Consider the following 23,169-nt stretch of genomic DNA (forward strand, 5'->3'; position numbering starts at 1 on the left):
GGGGACATTTGAGGTCGGTTTGGGGCCATTTGGGGGCATCTGAGGGGGGTTTTGGGGACCTTTGGGGCCATTTGGGGACGTTTTGGGTCATTTGGGGCGTTTGAGGGGGGTTTTGGGGACATTTGGGGGCATTTGAGGGGGGTTTTGGGGACCTTTGGGGCCATTTGGGGACGTTTTGGGTCATTTGGGGCGTTTGAGGGGGGTTTTGGGGACATTTGGGGGCATTTGAGGGGGGTTTTGGGGACCTTTGGGGCCATTTGGGGACGTTTTGGGTCATTTGGGGTGTTTGGGGGGGTTTTGGCAACATTTGGGGGCGTTTGAGGGGGGTTTGGGGACCTTTGGGGGGGTTTTGGGGACCTTTGGGAGGGGTTTGGGGACATTTGGGGATGTTTTGGGTCATTTGGGGTGTTTGAGGGGGGTTTTGGCAACATTTGGGGGCATTTGAGGGGGGTTTTGGGGGCATTTGGGGGGTTTTGGGGCCATTTGGGGTCATTTGGGGCGTTTGAGGGGGGTTTTGGGGACCTTTGGGGCCATTTGGGGACGTTTTGGGTCATTTGGGGCGTTTGAGGGGGGTTTTGGGGCCATTTGGGGGCATTTGAGGGGGGTTTGGGGGACCTTTGGGGGGGTTTGGGGCCATTTGGGGACGTTTTGGGTCATTTGGGGCGTTTGAGGGGGGTTTTGGGGACATTTGGGGGGGTTTTGGGGCCATTTGGGGTCATTTGGGGCGTTTGAGGGGGGTTTTGGGGACATTTGGGGGCATTTGAGGGGGGTTTTGGGGACCTTTGGGGGGGTTTTGGGGACCTTTGGGGTCATTTGGGATGTTTGAGGGGGGTTTTGGCAACATTTGGGGGCATTTGAGGGGGGTTTGGGGACATTTGGAGGGCTTTTGGGGACATTCTGGGGACATTTGGGGGTGTTTTGGGGACATTTCAGGTTGGTTTGGGGGCATTTGAGGGGGGTCTGGGGACATTTGGGAAGGTTTTGGGGACATTTGGGGGTGCTTTGGGGACATTTCAGGTTGGTTTGGGGACATTTGAGGGGGGTTTGGGGATGTTTGGGGGCATTTGAGGGGGGTTTTGTGGACATTTGGGGTCATTTGAGGGGGGTTTGGGGACATTTGGGAAGGTTCTGGGGACATTTGGGGGTGCTTTGGGGACATTTCAGGTTGGTTTGGGGACATTTGAGGGGGGTTTGGGGATGTTTGGGGTCATTTGAGGGGGTTTTGGGGACCTTTGGGGGGTTTTGTGGCCATTTGGGGTCATTTGAGGGGGGTTTTGGGGCCATTTGGGGGGGGGTTTGGGGACATTTGGGGACGTTTCAGGTCATTTGGGGCGTTTGAGGGGGGTTTTGGGGACATTTCAGGTTGGTTTGGGGACATTTGGGGATGTTTGGGGTCATTTGGGGCATTTCAGGGGTGTTTTGGGGTCATTTGCGGAGGTTTGGGGACTTTGGGGGTGTTTTGGGGACATTTCAGGCTGGTTTGGGGACATTTGAGGGGGGTTTGTGGATGTTTGGGGTCATTTGAGGGGGGTTTTGGGGTCATTTGGGGTCATTTGGGGCGTTTGAGGGGGGTTTTGGGGACATTTGGGGGCATTTGAGGGGGGTTTTGGGGACCTTTGGGGCCATTTGGGGACGTTTTGGGTCATTTGGGGCGTTTGAGGGGGGTTTTGGCAACATTTGGGGGCATTTGAGGGGGGTTTTGGGGACCTTTGGGGGGGTTTTGGGGCCATTTGGGGTCATTTGGGGTGTTTGAGGGGGGTTTTGGCAACATTTGGGGGCATTTGAGGGGGGTTTGGGGACATTTGGGAGGCTTTTAGGGACATTCTGGGGACATTTAGGGGTGTTTTGGGGACATTTCAGGTTGGTTTGGGGGCATTTGAGGGGGGTTTGGGGTCATTTGGGGCATTTCAGGGGTGTTTTGAGGACATTTGGGGACATTTGAGGGGGGTTTGGGGACACTTGGGAAGGTTTTGGGGACATTTGGGGGTGCTTTGGGGACATTTCAGGTCGGTTTGGGGACATTTGAGGGGGGTTTGGGGATATTTGGGGGGGTTTTGGGGACCTTTGGTGACATTTAGGGGTGTTTTGGGGTCATTTGCGGGGGGTTTGTGGATGTTTGGAGTCATTTGAGGGGGGTTTTGGGGACCTTTGGGGGGGTTTTGGGGCCATTTGGGGACATTTTGGGTCATTTGGGGCATTTGAGGGGGGTTTTGGGGACATTTGGGGGCATTTGAGGGGGGTTTTGGGGACCTTTGGGGCCATTTGGGGACGTTTTGGGTCATTTGGGGCGTTTGAGGGGGGTTTTGGGGACATTTGGGGTCATTTGAGGGGGGTTTTTGGGACCTTTGGGGGAGTTTGGGGCCATTTGGGGATGTTTTGGGTCATTTGGGGTGTTTGAGGGGGGTTTTGGGGACCTTTGGGGCCATTTGGGGACGTTTTGGGTCATTTGGGGCATTTGAGGGGGGTTTTGGGGCCATTTGGGGGCATTTGAGGGGGGTTTTGGGGACCTTTGGGGGGGTTTTGGGCCATTTGGGGTCATTTGGGGTGTTTGAGGGGGGTTTTGGCAACATTTGGGGACATTTGGGAAGGTTTTGGGGACATTTGGGGGTGCTTTGGGGACATTTCAGGTCGGTTTGGGGACATTTGAGGGGGGTTTGGGGATATTTGGGGGGGTTTTGGGGACCTTTGGTGACATTTAGGGGTGTTTTGGGGTCATTTGCGGGGGGTTTGTGGATGTTTGGAGTCATTTGAGGGGGGTTTTGGGGACCTTTGGGGGGGTTTTGGGGCCATTTGGGGACATTTTGGGTCATTTGGGGCATTTGAGGGGGGTTTTGGGGACATTTGGGGGCATTTGAGGGGGGTTTTGGGGACCTTTGGGGCCATTTGGGGACGTTTTGGGTCATTTGGGGCGTTTGAGGGGGGTTTTGGGGACATTTGGGGTCATTTGAGGGGGGTTTTTGGGACCTTTGGGGGAGTTTGGGGCCATTTGGGGACGTTTTGGGTCATTTGGGGTGTTTGAGGGGGGTTTTGGGGACCTTTGGGGCCATTTGGGGACGTTTTGGGTCATTTGGGGCATTTGAGGGGGGTTTTGGGGCCATTTGGGGGCATTTGAGGGGGGTTTGGGGGACCTTTGGGGGGGTTTTGGGCCATTTGGGGTCATTTGGGGTGTTTGAGGGGGGTTTTGGCAACATTTGGGGACATTTGGGAAGGTTTTGGGGACATTTGGGGGTGCTTTGGGGACATTTCAGGTCGGTTTGGGGACATTTGAGGGGGGTTTGGGGTTATTTGGGGGGGTTTTGGGGACCTTTGGTGACATTTAGGGGTGTTTTGGGGTCATTTGCAGGGGGTTTGTGGATGTTTGGAGTCATTTGAGGGGGGTTTTGGGGACCTTTGGGGGGGTTTTGGGGCCATTTGGGGACATTTTGGGTCATTTGGGGCGTTTGAGGGGGGTTTTGGGGACATTTGGGGGCATTTGAGGGGGGTTTTGGGGACATTTGGGGGGGTTTTGGGGCCATTTGGGGCGTTTGAGGGGGGTTTTGGAGACCTTTGGGGCCATTTGGGGACGTTTTGGGTCATTTGGGGCGTTTGAGGGGGGTTTTGGCAACATTTGGGGGCATTTGAGGGGGGTTTTGGGGACCTTTGGGGGGGTTTTGGGGCCATTTGGGGTCATTTGGGATGTTTGAGGGGGGTTTTGGCAACATTTGGGGGCATTTGAGGGGGGTTTGGGGACATTTGGGAGGCTTTTGGGGACATTCTGGGGACATTTAGGGGTGTTTTGGGGACATTTCAGGTTGGTTTGGGGACATTTGAGGGGGTTTGGGGATATTTGGGGGGATTTGGGGACATTTGAGGGGGGTTTGGGGATATTTGGGGGATTTGGGGACATTTGAGGGGGGTTTGGGGATATTTGGGGGATTTGGGGACATTTGAGGGGTTTTGGGGACATTCTGGGGACACTTGGGGGGGTTTTGGGGATATCTGGGGGGATTTGGGGACATTTGAGGGGGGTTTGGGGGACACTTGAGGGTTTTGGGGACATTTGAGTGGGGTTGGGGCCATTTGGGGGTGTTTTGAGGACATTTGGGGGGGGGTCTGGGGTCATTTCCGGGGCTTTGGGGACATTCTGGAGACATTTGAGGGGGTTTGGGGGACGTTTGGGGACATTTGGGAGGGTTTGGAGGACGTTTGGGGGTGTTTTGGGGACGTTTGGGGGTGTTTTGGGGACATTCTGAGGGGTTTGGGGATATTTGGGGACATTTGAGGAGGATTTTGGGGGACATTTGAGGGTTTTGGGGACATTTGAGTGGGGTTGGGGAGGTTTGGGGGGGTTTGGGGGACGTTTGAGGGGTGTTTTGGGGGACATTTGGGGGGTTTTGGGGACGTTTGGGGGAGTTTTGGGGGAGTTTTGGGGACATTTGGGGACATTTGAAGGGGTTTTGGGGGATGTTTGAGGGGGTTGTGGGGACATTTGGAGGTGCTTTGGGGCCATTTGGGGGGGTTTTGGGGAGGTCTGGAGGAGTTTTGGGGACATTTGGGGGTGTTTTGGGGACAATTGGGGACATTTGGGGACATTCTGGAGACATTTGAGGGGGGTTTTGGGGACATTTCAGGTTGGTTTGGGGACATTTCAGGGGGGTTTGGGGATGTTTGGGGTCATTTGAGGAGAGTTTTGGGGACCTTTGGGGGCGTTTGAGGGGGGTTTTGGCTGCATTTGGGAGGCTTTTTGGGACATTTAGGGGTGTTTTGGGGTCATTTGCGGGGGTTTGGGGACTTTGGGGGTGTTTTGGGGTCATTTCAAGTTGGTTTGGGGACATTTGAGGGGGGTTTTGGGGCCATTTGGGGTGTTTGGGGGGGTTTTGGCAACATTTGGGGACATTTGAGGGGGGTTTGGGGACATTTGGGAAGGTTTTGGGGACATTTGGGGGTGCTTTGGGGACATCTCAGGTTGGTTTGGGGTCATTTGAGGGGGTTTTGGGGACCTTTGGTGACATTTAGGGGTGTTTTGGGGACATTTGAGGGGGGTTTGTGGATGTTTGGGGTCATTTGAGGGGGTTTTGGGGCCATTTGGGGTCATTTGAGGGGGGTTTTGGGGACCTTTGGGGGGGTTTTGGGGACTTTGGTGACATTTAGGGGTGTTTTGGGGTCATTTGCGGGGGTTTGGGGACATTGGGGGTGTTTTGGGGACATTTCAGGTTGGTTTGGGGACATTTGAGGGGGGTTTGGGGATGTTTGGGGTCATTTGAGGGGGGTTTTGGGGACCTTTGGGGGTTTTGTGGCCATTTGGGGTCATTTGAGGGGGGTTTTGGGGCCATTTGAGGGGGTTTTGGGGACCTTTGGGGGGTTTGGGGGACTTTGGGGGGGTTTGGGGCCGTTTGGGGGTGTTTTGGGGAGGTCTGGAAGAGTTTTGGGGCCATTTGGGGGGCTTTTGGGCCCATTTCGAGGTGTTTTGGGGCCATTTGGGGGTGTTTTGGGGCCATTTAGGGCTGTTTTGGGGACTTTGGGGGTGTTTTGGGGCCATTTAGGGCTGTTTTGGGGCCATTTAGGGGTGTTTTGGTGCCATTTGGGGGGCTTTTGGGCCCATTTGGAGGTGTTTTGGACCCATTTCGAGGTGTTTTGGGGCCATTTGAGGGTGTTTTGGGGCAGTTTGGAGGTGTTTTGGGGCCATTGGGGGTGTTTTGGGGCCGTTTGGGGGCGTTTTGGGGCCATTTGAGGGTGTTTTGGGGCCATTTGGGAGGGTTTTGGGGCCATTTGAGGGTGTTTTGGGGCAGTTTGGAGGTGTTTTGGGGCCATTGGGGGTGTTTTGGGGCCATTTGGGGGCGTTTTGGGGCCATTTGAGGGCGTTTTGGGCCCATTTGGGGGGGTTTTGGGCCCATTTGGGGGGGTTTTGGGGAGGTCTGGAGGAATTTTGGGGACGTTTGGAAGGGTTTTGGGGCCATTTAGGGCTGTTTTGGGGCCATTTGGGGGCGTTTTGGGGCCATGTGGGGGTGTTTTGGGGACCTTTGGGGTGTTTTGGGGACCTTTGGGGGCGTTTTGGGGCCATTTGGGGGTGTTTTGGGGACCTTTGGGGTGTTTTGGGGACCTTTGGGGGTGTTTTGGACCCATTTGGGGGTGTTTTGGGGCAGTTTGGGGGGGTTTTGGGGCCATTTGGAGGTGCTTTGGGGCCATTTGGGGGGGTTTTGGGGAGGTCTGGAGGAATTTTGGGGACGTTTGGAGGGGTTTTGGGGCCATTTAGGGCTGTTTTGGACCCATTTGGGGGTGTTTTGGGGGGTTTGGGGGTCTTTTGGGGCCATTTGGGGGGGTTTTGGGGGTGTTTTGGGGGGTTCAGAGGAGTTTTGGGGAGGTTTGGGGGTGTTTTGGGGGCAGGACAAACCTTCTCAGTGACGTACTGACAGGTCTTGAGGTCGTGGTCGCCGTCGGGCAGGATCTCGGGCTCCACGATGGGCACGATGCCGTTCTGGGGGAGGCGACAGCACGGGCTGGACGGGCACCAAAGCCACCCACGTGCCACCAAAGCCCATCCAGGTGCCACCAAAGCCCATCCAGGTGCCCCCAGACCCCATCCAGATGCCATCCCACCACATTGGTTACCACCCAACCCCATCCAGATGCTCCCAGATGCCCCCAAAACCCATCCAGATGCCCCCAGATCCCCTGAAGATGCCCCCAGAGCCCCTCAGCAGCCCCCAGAGCCCCTCAGCAGCCCCCAGAGCCCCTCCTGGTGCCCCCAAACCCCATCCAGATGCCCCCAAACCCCCTCCTGATGTCCCCAAATCCCCTCCAGATGCCCCCAAACCCTCTGCTGATGCCCCCAAACCCCATTCAGATGCCATCCCACCATGTTGGTTGCTACCCAAACCCTTCCAAATACCCCCAGATGCCCCCAAATCCCATCCAAATGCCCCCAGTCCCCATCCAGATGCCCCCAGACCCCCTGCAGATGCCCCCAGACCCCCTGCAGATGCCCCCAGAGCCCCTCCTGATGCCCCCAGAGCCCCTCCTGGTGCCCCCAGACCCCCTGAAGATGCCCCCAGAGCCCCTGAGCAGCCCCCAGAGCCCCAGACCTGCTGGCAGATGCTGGCATAGCCCCTCAGCAGCCCCCAGAGCCCCTCCAGCTGCCCCCCAACCCCATCCAGATGCCCCCAAACCCCCTCCAGTTATCCCCCAAACACCATCCAGATGCCCCCAGTCCCCATCCAGATGCCATCCCACCACGTTGGTTGCTACCCAACCCCCTCCAGATGCCCCCAGATGCCCCCAAACCCCATCCAAATGTCCCCCAGAGCCCCTGCAGATGCCCCCAGAGCCCCTGCAGATGCCCCAGACAACCCTCCAGCTGCCCCCAGAGCCCCTGCAGATGCCCCCCAAGCCCCAGACCTGCTGGCAGATGCTGGCATAGCCCTTCAGCAGCCACCAGAGCCCCTCCTGGTGCCCCCAAACCCCCTGCAGCTGCCCCCAAACCCTCTCCTGATGCCCCCAGAGCCCCTCCAACTGCCCCCAAACCCCATCCAGATGCCCCCAAACCCGCTCCTGATGCCCCCAAATCCCCTCCAGATGCCCCCAAACCCTCTGCTGATGCCCCCAAACCCCATCCAGATGCCATCCCACCACGTTGGTTGCTACCCAACCCCTTCCAGATGCCCCCAGATGCCCCCAAACCCCATCCAAATGTCCCCCAGAGCCCCTGCAGATGCCCCCAGAGCCCCTCAGCAGCCCCCAGAGCCCCTCCTGGTGCCCCCAAATCCCCTCCAGCTGCCCCCAGAGCCCCTGCAGATGCCCCCAGAGCCCCTGAAGATGCCCCCAGAGCCCCAGACCTGCTGGCAGATGCTGGCATAGCCCCTCAGCAGCCCCCAGAGCCCCTCCTGGTGCCCCCAAACCCCCTGAAGATGCCCCCAGAGCCCCTCCAGCTGCCCCCAGAGCCCCTGCAGATGCCCCCAGAGCCCCAGACCTGCTGGCAGATGCTGGCATAGCCCCTCAGCAGCCCCCAGAGCCCCTCCAGCAGCCCCCAGAGCCCCTCCTGGTGCCCCCAGACCCCCTGCAGATGCCCCCAAACCCCCTCCAGCTGCCCCCAGAGCCCCAGACCTGCTGGCAGATGCTGGCATAGCCCCTGAGCAGCCCCCAGAGCCCCAGACCTGCTGGCAGATGCTGGCATAGCCCCTCAGCAGCCCCCAGAGCCCCTCCAGCTGCCCCCAGAGCCCCAGACCTGCTGGCAGATGCTGGCATAGCGTGCCAGCACGTTGGCATTCTCCATCACCGCCAGGCGGGTGGGCGTGTGGGGCCCGATCCTGAGCACACAGCGCCACTTGGCAAAGTCAGCCCCGTCCTTCTTGTACTGGGCACAGCGCTCCTGGAGCCCATCCAGCCCTGGCACAGCACAGGGGCAGCAGGGCATCAGCACAGGGGCACAGCAGGGGCAGCACAGGGGCAGCACAGGGCACAGCACAGGGGCACAGCAGGGGCAGCACAGGGGCACAGCACAGGGGCACAGCACAGGGCATCAGCACAGGGGGTGACAAAGGGTGACACAGGGGGTGACAGGGGGGGACACAGGGGGGGACACAGGGGGGGACACAGGGGGGGACACAGGGGGGGACACAGGGGGACACAGGGGGACACAGGGGGGGACACAGGGGGACACACAGGGGGGGACACAGGGGGACACAGGGGGGGACACAGGGGGGGACACAGGGGGGGACACAGGGGGACACAGGGGGGGACACAGGGGGACACAGGGGGGGGACACAGGGGGGGACACAGGGGGGGACACAGGGGGACACAGGGGGGGACACAGGGGGGGACACAGGGGGACAGAGGGGGGGACACAGGGGGGGACACAGGGGGGGACACAGGGGGACACAGGGGGGGACACAGGGGGGGGACACAGGGGGGGACACAGGGGGACACAGGGGGGGACACAGGGGGGGACACAGGGGGGGACACAGGGGGGGACACAGGGGGACACAGGGGGGGACACAGGGGGGTGACACAGGGGGTGACACAGGGGGTGACACAGGGGGTGACACAGGGGGACACAGGGGGGGACACAGGGGGGGACACAGGGGGGGACACAGGGGGACACAGGGGGACACAGGGGGGGACACAGGGGGGGACACAGGGGGGGACACAGGGGGACACAGGGGGACACAGGGGGACACAGGGGGGGACACAGGGGGGGACACAGGGGGACACAGGGGGGGACACAGGGGGGGACACAGGGGACAGAGGGGGGGACACAGGGGGGGACACAGGGGGGGACACAGGGGGACACAGGGGGGGACACAGGGGGGGACACAGGGGGGGACACAGGGGGGGACACAGGGGGGGACACAGGGGGACACAGGGGGGGACACAGGGGGACACAGGGGGGACACAGGGGGACACAGGGGGGGACACAGGGGGGGACACAGGGGGGGACACAGGGGGACACAGGGGGGGACACAGGGGGGACACAGGGGGGGACACAGGGGGGGACACAGGGGGACACAGGGGGGGACACAGGGTGACACAGGGGGGGACACAGGGGGACACAGGGGGGGACACAGGGGGGACACAGGGGGTGACACAGGGGGACACAGGGGGGACACAGGGGGACACAGGGGGGGACACAGGGGGGGACACAGGGGGGGACACAGGGGGACACAGGGGGACACAGGGGGACACAGGGGGGGACACAGGGGGGACACAGGGGGGGACACAGGGGGGGACACAGGGGGGACACAGGGGGACACAGGGGGGGACACAGGGGGGGACACAGGGGGGGACACAGGGGGGGACACAGGGGGGGACACAGGGGGGGACACAGGGGGACACAGGGGGGACACAGGGGGGGACACAGGGGGGACACAGGGGGGGACACAGGGGGGGACACAGGGGGACACAGGGGGACACAGGGGGACACAGGGGGACACAGGGGGGGACACAGGGGGACACAGGGGGGGACACAGGGGGACACAGGGGGACACAGGGGGGGACACAGGGGGGGACACAGGGGGACACAGGGGGGGACACAGGGGGACACAGGGGGACACAGGGGGACACAGGGGGGGACACAGGGGGGGACACAGGGGGGGACACAGGGGGGGACACAGGGGGGGACACAGGGGGACACAGGGGGGGACACAGGGGGACAGAGGGGGACACAGGGGGGGACACAGGGGGGGACACAGGGGGACACAGGGGGACACAGGGGGACACAGGGGGGGACACAGGGGGACACAGGGGGGGACACAGGGGGACACAGGGGGACACAGGGGGACACAGGGGGGGACACAGGGGGACACGGGGGGACACAGGGGGGGACACAGGGGGGGACACAGGGGGGGACACAGGGGGACACAGGGGGGGACACAGGGGGGGACACAGGGGGGGACACAGGGGGGGACACAGGGGGGGACACGGGGGGGACACGGGGGGGACACAGGGGGACACAGGGGGGGACACAGGGGGGGACACAGGGGGGGACACAGGGGGACACAGGGGGGGGACACAGGGGGGGACAGGAGGGGGGACACAGGAGGGGACACAGGGGGGGACACAGGGGGGGACACAGGGGGGGACACAGGGGGGGACACAGGGGGGGACACAGGGGGGGACACAGGGGGGGACACAGGGGGGGACACAGGGGGACACAGGGGGGGACACAGGGGGGGACACAGGGGGACACAGGGGGACACAGGGGGACACAGGGGGGACACAGGGGGGACACAGGGGGGACACAGGGGGGACACAGGGGGGACACAGGGGGGGACACAGGGGGACACAGGGGGACACAGGAGGGACACAGGGGGGGACACAGGGGGGGACACAGGGGGACACAGGGGGGGACACAGGGGGGGACACAGGGGGGGACACAGGGGGACACAGGGGGACACAGGGGGACACAGGGGGGACACAGGGGGACACAGGGGGACACAGGGGGGACACAGGGGGGGACACAGGGGGACACAGGGGGACACAGGAGGGGACACAGGGGGGGACACAGGGGGGGACACAGGGGGGGACACAGGGGGGGACACAGGGGGACACAGGGGGGGACACAGGGGGGGACACAGGGGGGGACACAGGGAGGGACACAGGGAGGGACACAGGGGGACACAGGGGGGGACACAGGGGGACACAGGGGGGGACACAGGGGGGGACAGGAGGGGGGACACAGGAGGGGACACAGGGGGGGACACAGGGGGGGACACAGGGGGGGACACAGGGAGGGACACAGGGGGACACAGGGGGACACAGGGGGGACACAGGGGGGGACACAGGGGGGGACACAGGGGGTGACAGGGGGACACAGGGGGGACACAGGGGGACACAGGGTGGGGGACACAGGGGGTGACACAGGGGGGACACAGGGGGACACAGGGGGGACACAGGGGGGGACACAGGGGGGGACACGGGGGGGACACGGGGGGGACACGGGGGGGACACGGGGGGGACACAGGGGGGGACACAGGGGGGGGACACAGGGGGGGACACAGGGGGACACAGGGGGACACAGGGGGGGACACAGGGGGGGACACAGGGGGGGACACAGGGGGGGACACAGGGGGACACAGGGGGGGACACAGGGGGGGACACAGGGGGGGACACAGGGGGGGACACGGGGGGGACACGGGGGGGACACAGGGGGGGACACAGGGGGGGACACAGGGGGGGGACACAGGGGGACACAGGGGGACACAGGGGGGGACACAGGGGGGGACACAGGGGGGGACACAGGGGGGGACACAGGGGGACACAGGGGGGGACACAGGGGGGGACACAGGGGGGGACACAGGGGGGGACACAGGGGGGGACACAGGGGGACACAGGGGGACACAGGGGGGGACACAGGGGGGGGACACAGGGGGTGACACAGGGGGACACAGGGGACACAGGGGGGGACACAGGGGGGGACACAGGGGGGGACACAGGGGGACACAGGGGGGGGACACAGGGGGACACAGGGGGACACAGGGGGGACACAGGGGGACACAGGGGGGACACAGGGGGGGACACAGGGGGGGGACACAGGGGGGGACACAGGGGGGGACAGGGGGGGACTCACCTTGGGTGGTGGTCTCACCGTTGGTGCCAGCCAGGGGCACGACGCCCTTGTCCACCTGGGGACAAGGACAAGGTCATGGGGTCACCAGAGGTCACACAGGGGTCACCAGGGGTCACACAGGGGTCAGAGGGGACATCAGAGGTCATAAGGGTCACCAGGGGTCATGGGGTCACCAGAGGTCATAGGGTGACACAGGGGTCACCTGGGGTCACCAGGGGGTCACGGGTTCATCAGGAGCCACATGGGGTCACCAGGGGTCACCAGGGGTCATGGGGGTTATCAGAGGTCATGGGGTGCCACAGGGGTCATCTGGGGTCACCACAGGGGTCATAAGGGTCAGCAGAGGTCATGGTGTCACCAGGGGGGTCAGCAGGGGTCACACAGGGGTCACTGCAGGGTCAGAGGGGTCACCAGGGGTCACAGGGGTCTGCAATGGGACATTTGGGGGCTCCAGGGGGAGACTTTGGGGTGCAAAGGGGCAGGTTTGGGGCTCTGAAGGGAGATTTTGGGGTGAAAAGGGGCATTTTGGGGGTAAAAAGAGGCCAATTTGGGGCTCTGGAGGGAGATTTTGGGCTCTGGATGATGATTTTTGGGGTGAGAGGGGCAAGTTTGGGGTGAAAATGGGCTCATTTGGGCCTCTGGAGGGAGATTTTGGGGTGAAAAGGGGCAGATTTGGGTAAAATGGGGTGAAAAGGGGCAGATTTGGGGTGCAAAGGGGCAGATTTGGGGTGCAAAGGGCAGATTTGGAGCTCTGGAAGGAGATTTTGGGGTGCAAAGGGTCGATTTTGGGTTGCAAAAGGTCAGATTTGGGGTGCAAAGGGGCAGATTTGGGTTGAAAGGGGCAGGTTTGGAGCTCAGGAAGGAGATTTTGGGGTGCAAAGGGGCAGATTTGTGCTTCTTGACTGAGATTTCGGGCTGAAAAGGGGCAAATTTGAGGTGAAAGTGGCAGATTTGGGGTGCAAAGGGGCAGATTTGGGGTGCAAAGGGGGCAGATTTGGAGCTCTGGAAGGAGATTTTGGGGTGCAAAGGGTCAATTTTGGGGTGCAAAAGGGCAGATTTGGGGTGAAAGGGGCAGATTTGCATTGCAAAGTGGCAGATTTGGGGTGCAAAGGGGCAGATTTGGGGTGCAAAGGGGCAGATTTGGGTGCAAAGGGGCAGATTTGGGGGCAAAGGGGCAGATTTGGGTTACAAAGGGGCAGATTTGGGGGCAAAGGGGCAGATTTGGGGGCAAAGGGGCAGATTTGGGGTGCAAAGGGGCAGATTTGGGTTACAAAGTGGCAGATTTGGGGTGCAAAAGGTCAGATTTGGGGGGCAAAGGGGCAGATTTGGGGTGCAAAGGGGCACATTTAGAGCTTAGGAAGGAGATTTTGGTGTGAAAAGGGGTTGATTTGGGTGCAAAAGGTCAGATTTGGGGGCAAAGGGGCAGATTTAGAGCTCAGGAAGGAGATTTTGGGATGCAAAGTGGCAGATTTGGGGTGCAAAAGGTCAGATTTGGGGGCAAAGGGGCAGATTGGGGGTGCAAAGGGGCAGATTTGGGGGCAAAGGGGCAGATTTAGAGCTCAGGAAGGAGATTTTGGGGTGCAAAGGGGCAAGATTTGGGGTGAAAAGGGGCAGATTTGGGTTACAAAGTGCCAGATTCAGGGTACAAAGGGGCAGATTTGGGGTGAAAGGGGCAGATTTGGAGCTCAGGAAGGAGATTTTGAGGTGCAAAGGGGCAGATTTGGGTTGCAAAGTGCCAGCTTTGGGGTTCAAAGTGCCCGATTTGGGGTTCAAAGTGCCCGATTTGGGGTGAAAGTGGCAGATTTGGGTGCAAAGGGGCAGATTTGGAGCTCAGGAACGAGATTTTGGGATGCAAAGGGCAGATTTGGGGGCAAAGGGGCAGATTTGGGTAAAAAGGGGCAGATTTGGGGTGCAAAGGGGCAGATTTGGGGTGCAAAGGGGCAGATTTAGAGCTTAGGAAGGAGATTTTGGGGTGCAAAGGGTCAATTTTGGGGTGCAAAAGGGCAGATTTGGGGTGGAAGGGGCAGATTTGGGTTACAAAGGGGCAGATTTGGGGTGCAAAGGGGCAGATTTGGGGTGAAAGGGCAGATTTGGGTTGAAAGGGGCAGATTTGGGTTACAAAGGGGCAATTTGGGGTGCAAAGGGGCAGATTTGGGGTGCAAAGGGGCAGGTTTGGAGCTCAGGAAGGAGATTTTGGGGTGCAAAGGGGCAGATTTGGGGGCAAAGGGGCAGATTTGGGTTGCAAAGGGGCAGATTTGGGGTGCAAAGGGGCAGATTTGGGGTGCAAAGGGGCAGATTTGGGGTGCAAAGGGGCAGATTTGGGGTGAAAGGGGCAGATTTGGGTTGCAAAGGGGCAGATTTGGGGGCAAAGGGGCAGATTCGGGGTGCAAAGGGGCAGATTTGGGGGCAAAGGAGCAGATTTGGGGGCAAAGGAGCAGATTTGGGGTTCAAAGTGCCCGATTTGGGTTCAAAGTGCCCGATTTGGGGTGCAAAGTGCCCGATTTGGGGGCAAAGGGGCAGATTTGGGGCAAAGGGGCAGATTTGGGGGCAAAGGGGCAGATTCGGGGTGCAAAGGGGCAGATTTGGAGCTCAGGAAGGAGATTTTGGGGTGCAAAGGGGCAGATTTGGGTGCAAAGTGCCAGATTTGGGGTGAAAGGGGCAGATTTGCATTGCGAAGTGCCAGATTTGGGGTGCAAAGGGGCAGATTTTGGGTGCAAAGGGGCAGATTTGGGGTGAAAGTGGCAGATTTTGGGTGCAAAGGGGCAGATTTGGGTTACAAAGGGGCAGATTTGGGGTGCAAAGGGGCAGATTTGGGGTGCAAAGGGGCAGATTTGGGTGCAAAGGGGCAGATTTAGAGCTCAGGAAGGAGATTTTGGGGTGCAAAGGGTCAATTTGGGGTTACAAAGGGGCAGATTTGGGGTGCAAAAGGGCAGATTTGGGGTGAAAGGGGCAGATTTGCATTGCAAAGTGGCAGATTTGGGGTGCAAAGGGGCAGATTTGGGGTGCAAAGGGGCAGATTTGGGGGCAAAGGGGCAGATTTGGGTTACAAAGGGGCAGATTTAGAGCTCAGGAAGGAGATTTTGAGGTGCAAAGGGGCAGATTTGGGGTGAAAGTGGCAGATTTGGGGTGCAAAGGGGCAGATTTGGGGTGCAAGGGGGCAGATTTAGAGCTCAGGAAGGAGATTTTGGGGTGCAAAGGGGCAGATTTGGGGTGAAAGTGCCAGCTTTGGGGTGCAAAGTGCCAGATTCGGGTTGCAAAGTGCCAGCTTTGGGTTCAAAGTGCCAGCTTTGGGGTGCAAAGGGGCAGCTTTGGGGTGCAAAGGGGCAGATTTAGAGGTCAGGAAGGAGATTTTGGGGGGCAAACGGGCAGGTTTGGAGCTCAGGAAGGAGATTTTGGTGTGAAAAGGGGCAGATTTGGGGTACAAAGTGCCAGATTTGGGGGCAAAGTGCCAGCTTTGGGGTTCAAAGTGCCCGATTTGGGGTGCAAAGTGCCCAATTTGGGGTGCAAAGTGCCCAATTTGGGGTTCAAAGTGCCCGATTTGGGTGCAAAGTGCCCGATTTGGGGTGCAAAGTGCCAGATTTAGGGTGCAAAGGGGCAGATTCGAGGTGCAAAGGGGCAGATTTGGGGGGCAAAGGGGCAGATTTGGGGGCAAAGGGGCACATTTGAAGCTCAGCAAGGAGATTTTGAGGTGCAAAGGGGCAGGTTTGGAGCTCAGGAAGGAGATTTTGAGGTGCAAAGGGTCAATTTTGGTGTGCAAAAGGTCAGATTTGGGGTGCAAAGGGGCAGATTTGGGGTGCAAAGGGGCAGATTTGGGGTGCAAAGGGGCAGATTTGGAGCTCAGGAAGGAGATTTTGGGGTGCAAAGGGGCAGATTTGTGCTTCTTGACTGAGATTTGGGGCTGAAAAGGGGCAAATTTGGGGTGAAAGTGGCAGATTTGGGGTGCAAAGGGGCAGATTTGGGGTGCAAAGGGGCAGATTTGGGTGCAAAGGGGCAGATTTAGAGCTCAGGAAGGAGATTTTGGGGTGCAAAGGGTCAATTTGGGGTTACAAAGGGGCAGATTTGGGGTGAAAGGGGCAGATTTGGGGTGAAAGGGGCAGATTTGCATTGCAAAGTGGCAGATTTGGGGTGCAAAGGGGCAGATTTGGGTTACAAAGGGGCAGATTTGGGGACAAAGTGGCAGATTTGGGGTGCAAAGGGGCAGATTTGGGGTGCAAAGGGGCAGATTTGGAGCTCAGGAAGGAGATTTTGAGGTGCAAAAGGGCAGATTTGGGGTGAAAGTGGCAGATTTGGGGTGCAAAGGGGCAGATTTGGGGTGCAAAGGGGCAGATTTGGAGCTCAGGAAGGAGATTTTGAGGTGCAAAAGGGCAGATTTGGGGTGAAAGTGGCAGATTTGGGGTGCAAAGGGGCAGATTTGGGGTGCAAAGGGGCAGATTTAGAGCTCAGGAAGGAGATTTTGGGGTGCAAAGGGGCAGATTTGGGGTGCAAAGGGGCAGATTTAGAGCTCAGGAAGGAGATTTTGGGGTGCAAAGGGGCAGATTTGGGGTTCAAAGTGCCAGCTTTGGGTGCAAAGTGCCCGATTTGGGGTGCAAAGTGCCCAATTTGGGGCTCAAAGTGCCCAATTTGGGTTCAAAGTGCCCAATTTGGGGCTCAAAGTGCCCAATTTGGGGCTCAAAGTGCCCAATTTGGGTGCAAAGGGGCAGATTTGGGTGCAAAGGGGCAGATTTGGGTTACAAAGTGCCCGATTTGGGGTTCAAAGTGCCAGCTTTGGGTTCAAAGTGCCTGATTTGGGTTCAAAGTGCCAGCTTTGGGTTCAAAGTGCCTGATTTGGGTTCAAAGTGCCTGATTTGGGTTCAAAGTGCCTGATTTGGGTTCAAAGTGCCAGCTTTGGGTTCAAAGTGCCAGCTTTGGGTGCAAAGTGCCTGATTTGGGGTTCAAAGTGCCAGCTTTGGGTTCAAAGTGCCTGATTTGGGTTCAAAGTGCCTGATTTGGGTTCAAAGTGCCTGATTTGGGTTCAAAGTGCCCGATTTGGGGTTGCAAAGTGCCAGCTTTGGGTTCAAAGTGCCAGCTTTGGGTGCAAAGTGCCAGCTTTGGGTGCAAAGTGCCAGCTTTGGGTTCAAAGTGCCAGCTTTGGGTGCAAAGTGCCAGCTTTGGGTTCAAAGTGCCAGCTTTGGGTTCAAAGTGCCTGATTTGGGTTCAAAGTGCCAGCTTTGGGTTCAAAGTGCCTGATTTGGGTTCAAAGTGCCTGATTTGGGTTCAAAGTGCCCGATTTGGGGTTGCAAAGTGCCAGCTTTGGGTTCAAAGTGCCAGCTTTGGGTGCAAAGTGCCAGCTTTGGGTGCAAAGTGCCAGCTTTGGGTGCAAAGTGCCAGCTTTGGGTTCAAAGTGCCTGATTTGGGTTCAAAGTGCCTGATTTGGGTTCAAAGTGCCCGATTTGGGGTTGCAAAGTGCCAGCTTTGGGTTCAAAGTGCCAGCTTTGGGTTCAAAGTGCCAGCTTTGGGGTTCAAAGTGCCCGATTTGGGGTTCAAAGTGCCAGCTTTGGGGTTCAAAGTGCCAGCTTTGGGGTTCAAAGTGCCCGATTTGGGTTCAAAGTGCCCGATTTGGGTTCAAAGTGCCCGATTTGGGGTTGCAAAGTGCCAGCTTTGGGTTCAAAGTGCCCGATTTGGGGTTGCAAAGTGCCAGCTTTGGGTTCAAAGTGCCAGCTTTGGGTTCAAAGTGCCAGCTTTGGGGTTCAAAGTGCCCGATTTGGGGTTGCAAAGTGCCAGCTTTGGGTGCAAAGTGCCCAATTTGGGGTTGCAAAGTGCCAGCTTTGGGTTCAAAGTGCCAGCTTTGGGTTCAAAGTGCCAGCTTTGGGGTTCAAAGTGCCCGATTTGGGGTTCAAAGTGCCCGATTTGGGGTGAAAGTGGCAGATTTGGGTGCAAAGGGGCAGATTTGGAGCTCAGGAACGAGATTTTGGGATGCAAAGGGGCAGATTTGGGGGCAAAGGGGCAGATTTGGGGGCAAAGGGGCAGATTTGGGTTGAAAGTGCCCGATTTGGGGTTCAAAGTGCCCGATTTGGGGTTCAAAGTGCCCGATTTGGGGTGCAAAGAGGCAGATTTGGGTTGAAAGGGGCAGATTTGAGGTGCAAAGGGGCAGATTTAGAGCTCAGGAAGGAGATTTTGGGGTGCAAAGGGTCAATTTTGGGGTGCAAAGGGGCAGATTTGGGGTGAAAGGGGCAGATTTGGGTTACAAAGGGGCAGATTTGGGTTACAAAGGGGCAGATTTGGGGTGCAAAGGGGCAGGTTTGGAGCTCAGGAAGGAGATTTTGGGGTGCAAAGGGGCAGATTTGGGTTGAAAGGGGCAGATTTGAGGTGCAAAGGGGCAGATTTAGAGCTCAGGAAGGAGATTTTGGGGTGCAAAGGGTCAATTTTGGGGTGCAAAGGGGCAGATTTGGGGTGAAAGGGGCAGATTTGGGTTACAAAGGGGCAGATTTGGGTTACAAAGGGGCAGATTTGGGGTGCAAAGGGGCAGGTTTGGAGCTCAGGAAGGAGATTTTGGGGTGCAAAGGGGCAGATTTGGGTTGAAAGGGGCAGATTTGAGGTGCAAAGGGGCAGATTTAGAGCTCAGGAAGGAGATTTTGGGGTGCAAAGGGTCAATTTTGGGGTGCAAAGGGGCAGATTTGGGGTGAAAGGGGCAGATTTGGGGTGCAAAGGGGCAGATTTGGGGTGCAAAGGGGCAGATTTGGGGTGCAAAGGGGCAGGTTTGGAGCTCAGGAAGGAGATTTTGGGGTGCAAAGGGGCAGATTTGGGGGCAAAGGGGCAGATTTGGGTTGAAAGGGGCAGATTTGGGGTGCAAAGGGGCAGATTTGCGGTGAAAGGGGCAGATTTGCATTGCAAAGTGGCAGATTTGGGGGCAAAGGGGCAGATTTGGAGCTCAGGAAGGAGATTTTGGGGCGCAAAGGGGCAGATTTGGGGTGAAAGTGCCAGCTTTGGGGTGCAAAGTGCCAGATTCGGGGTGCAAAGTGCCAGCTTTGGGTTCAAAGTGCCCGATTTGGGGTGCAAAGTGCCCAATTTGGGGCTCAAAGTGCCCGATTTGGGGTTCAAAGTGCCCGATTTGGGGTTGCAAAGTGCCCAATTTGGGTTACAAAGTGCCAGCTTTGGGTTCAAAGTGCCCGATTTGGGGTTCAAAGTGCCAGCTTTGGGGTTCAAAGTGCCCGATTTGGGGTTGCAAAGTGCCAGCTTTGGGGTTCAAAGTGCCCGATTTGGGGTTCAAAGTGCCAGCTTTGGGTTCAAAGTGCCCGATTTGGGGTTCAAAGTGCCAGCTTTGGGTTCAAAGTGCCAGCTTTGGGTTCAAAGTGCCCGATTTGGGGTTCAAAGTGCCAGCTTTGGGTTCAAAGTGCCTGATTTGGGTTCAAAGTGCCCGATTTGGGGTTCAAAGTGCCAGCTTTGGGTTCAAAGTGCCAGCTTTGGGTTCAAAGTGCCTGATTTGGGGTTCAAAGTGCCAGCTTTGGGTTCAAAGTGCCTGATTTGGGTTCAAAGTGCCTGATTTGGGTTCAAAGTGCCAGCTTTGGGTTCAAAGTGCCAGCTTTGGGTTCAAAGTGCCAGCTTTGGGTTCAAAGTGCCCGATTTGGGGTTGCAAAGTGCCAGCTTTGGGTTCAAAGTGCCAGCTTTGGGTGCAAAGTGCCAGCTTTGGGTTCAAAGTGCCTGATTTGGGTTCAAAGTGCCCGATTTGGGGTTGCAAAGTGCCAGCTTTGGGTTCAAAGTGCCAGCTTTGGGTTCAAAGTGCCTGATTTGGGTTCAAAGTGCCAGCTTTGGGGTTGCAAAGTGCCAGCTTTGGGGTTGCAAAGTGCCAGCTTTGGGTTCAAAGTGCCCGATTTGGGGTTGCAAAGTGCCAGCTTTGGGTTCAAAGTGCCAGCTTTGGGTTCAAAGTGCCAGCTTTGGGTTCAAAGTGCCTGATTTGGGTTCAAAGTGCCCGATTTGGGGTTGCAAAGTGCCAGCTTTGGGTTCAAAGTGCCAGCTTTGGGTTCAAAGTGCCTGATTTGGGTTCAAAGTGCCCGATTTGGGGTTGCAAAGTGCCAGCTTTGGGTTCAAAGTGCCCGATTTGGGGTTCAAAGTGCCAGCTTTGGGTTCAAAGTGCCAGCTTTGGGTTCAAAGTGCCAGCTTTGGGTTCAAAGTGCCTGATTTGGGTTCAAAGTGCCAGCTTTGGGTGCAAAGTGCCAGCTTTGGGTTCAAAGTGCCAGCTTTGGGTGCAAAGTGCCCGATTTGGGGTTGCAAAGTGCCAGCTTTGGGTTCAAAGTGCCCGATTTGGGGTTGCAAAGTACCAGCTTTGGGTTCAAAGTGCCCGATTTGGGGTTGCAAAGTGCCAGCTTTGGGTTCAAAGTGCCAGCTTTGGGTTCAAAGTGCCAGCTTTGGGTTCAAAGTGCCAGCTTTGGGTGCAAAGTGCCAGCTTTGGGTGCAAAGTGCCCGATTTGGGGTTGCAAAGTGCCAGCTTTGGGTTCAAAGTGCCCGATTTGGGGTTGCAAAGTGCCAGCTTTGGGTTCAAAGTGCCAGCTTTGGGTTCAAAGTGCCCGATTTGGGGTTCAAAGTGCCCGATTTGGGTGCAAAGTGCCAGCTTTGGGTTCAAAGTGCCAGCTTTGGGTTCAAAGTGCCTGATTTGGGTTCAAAGTGCCCGATTTGGGGTTGCAAAGTGCCAGCTTTGGGTTCAAAGTGCCAGCTTTGGGGTTGCAAAGTGCCAGCTTTGGGTTCAAAGTGCCAGCTTTGGGTGCAAAGTGCCCGATTTGGGGTTCAAAGTGCCAGCTTTGGGTGCAAAGTGCCCGATTTGGGGTTCAAAGTGCCAGCTTTGGGTGCAAAGTGCCTGATTTGGGTTCAAAGTGCCCGATTTGGGGTTCAAAGTGCCTGATTCTGGTTACAAAGCGCCAGCCTTGCTGCCAGGGCTCACCCCAGCGTGTGCCCACCCCCCTTGGGGTGCCCCTCACCTTGATGCCCACCACGGCGCCCTTGCCCTTGATGACCTGGGGGAAGGGGCGCCCGTCGTCCGCCTTCTGGTACAGCGTCTCGTGGAACAGGATGACGCCGCCGATGCAGGGCTCCACGCGCCCGTCCGCCGTGAACAGCAGCTGCCGGTACCAGCGCCGGTTCTCCTCCGTGTTCTCCGCCCCCACCGAGCTCAGGCGCTTGGCGATGCTGCCTGTGCCCAGTATGAACCAGTTCAGACCAGTATGAACCAGTTCGGCCCAGTATAAACCAGTTCGGCCCAGTTCACACCACTGATCATCCCCCCGTGCTGCACTGGCTGCATCCAGGTGTCACCCTGAAGGTCTCAGATGCTCCCACACACTCTCTAGTGGCATCCCAGTATAAACCAGTTCGTCCCAGTATAAACCAGTTCAGCCCAGTATACACCAGTTCAGCCCAGTATAAACCAGTTCGTCCCAGTATAAACCAGTTCAGCCCAGTACACACCAGTTCAGCCCAGTATGCAACCCTGCTAATCTCCCCATGCTGCACTGGCTGCATCCAGGTGTCACCCTGGAGGTCTCAGATGCTCCCACACACTCTCTGGTGCCATCCCAGTATAAACCAGTTCGTCCCAGTATAAACCAGTTCAGCCCAGTATACACCAGTTCAGCCCAGTACACACTAGTTCAGCCCAACGACCCCAACTGGTCTCTAAATGCAGCCCCATAGCTCCCAGGTGTCACCCTGGAGGTCTCAGATGCTCCCACACACTCTCTGGTGCCATCCCAGTATAAACCAGTTCAGCCCAGTATGCACCAGTTCAGCCCAGTATGCACCAGTTCAGCCCAGTATAAACCAGTTCAACCCAGTATAAACCAGTTCAACCCAGTATAAACCGGTAACCCCGACTGGTCTCTAAATGTTGCACCGACTGCTCCCAGGTGTCACCCTGGAGGTCTCAGATGCTTCCCCACATTCTCTAGTGGCATCCCAGTATAAACCAGTTCCTCCCAGTATAAACCAGTTCAGCCCAGTATAAACCAGTTCAGTCCAGTATAAACCAGTAACCCCTACTGGTCTCTAACTGCAGCCCCATAGCTCCCAGGTGTCACCCTGGAGGTCTCAGATGCTTCCCCACACTCTCTAGTGGCATCCCAGTATAAACCAGTTCAGCCCAGTATAAACCAGTTCAGACCAGTATGAACCAGTACAGCCTGGTGTGCACCAGGAACCTCTGCTGGTGTCTAACTGCAGCCCCATAGCTCCCAGGTGTCACCCTGAAGGTCTCAGATGCTCCCACACACTCACAGGTGCCATCCCAGTATAAACCAGTTCAGCCCAGTATGCACCAGTTCAACCCAGTATAAACCAATTCAGCCCAGTATGAACCAGTTCAGCCCAGTATGCACCAGTACAGCCCAGTATGCACCAGTACAGCCCAGTATGCAACCCTGCTAATCTCCCCATACTGCACCAGCTGCTTCCAGGTGTCACTCTGGAGGTCTCAGATGCTCCCACACACTCGCAGGTGCCATCCCAGTATAAACCAGTTCAGCCCAGTATACACCAGTTCAGCCCAGTATACACCAGTTCAGCCCAGTACACACCAGTTCAGCCCAAGGACCCCGACTGGTCTCTAAATGCAGCCCCAGTAGCTCCCAGGTGTCACCCTGAAGGTCTCAGATGCTCCCACACACTCACAGGTGCCATCCCAGTATAAACCAGTTCAGACCAGTATAAACCAGTTCATCCCAGTATAAACCAGTTCAGCCCAGTACACACCAGTTCAGCCCAGTATGCAACCCTGCTAATCTCCCCATGCTGCACTGGCTGCATCCAGGTGTCACCCTGGAGGTCTCAGATGCTCCCACACACTCTCTGGTGGCATCCCAGTATAAACCAGTTCAGCCCAGTATACACCAGTTCAGCCCAGTATAAACCAGTTCGGCCCAGTATAAACCAGTTCAGCCCAGTATAAACCAGTTCGGCCCAGTATAAACCAGTTCAGCCCAGTTCGCACCACTCATCATCTCCCCGTGCTGCACCAGTAGCTCCCAGGTGTGACCCTGGAGGTCTCAGATGCTCCCACACACTCTCTAGTGCCATCCCAGTATACACCAGTTCAGACCAGTATGAACCAGTTCAACCCAGTATAAACCAGTTCGGCCCAGTTCACACCACTCATCATCTCCCTGTGC

General features: G+C 57.9%; 1 protein-coding gene across 2 annotated transcripts in view; it reads right to left on the reverse strand.

Moving 5' to 3' along the window:
- The window catches only part of ALDOA (aldolase, fructose-bisphosphate A), a 38,358-nt gene that overhangs the window by 6,179 nt on the left and 9,010 nt on the right, over positions 1-23,169 (reverse strand). For both annotated transcript variants that reach the window (XM_062020203.1, XM_062020202.1), the window contains 4 exons: positions 20,989-21,200; positions 12,041-12,095; positions 8,201-8,361; positions 6,371-6,454 (listed from right to left, as the gene is read on the reverse strand). In XM_062020203.1, the coding sequence (XP_061876187.1) occupies positions 6,371-6,454; positions 8,201-8,361; positions 12,041-12,095; positions 20,989-21,200 (512 nt within the window). The remainder of the gene's footprint in view (positions 1-6,370; positions 6,455-8,200; positions 8,362-12,040; positions 12,096-20,988; positions 21,201-23,169) is intronic.

The sequence above is a fragment of the Colius striatus genome, unplaced genomic scaffold, assembly GCF_028858725.1.
Source record: "Colius striatus isolate bColStr4 unplaced genomic scaffold, bColStr4.1.hap1 scaffold_68, whole genome shotgun sequence".
NCBI lineage: Eukaryota > Metazoa > Chordata > Aves > Coliiformes > Coliidae > Colius > Colius striatus.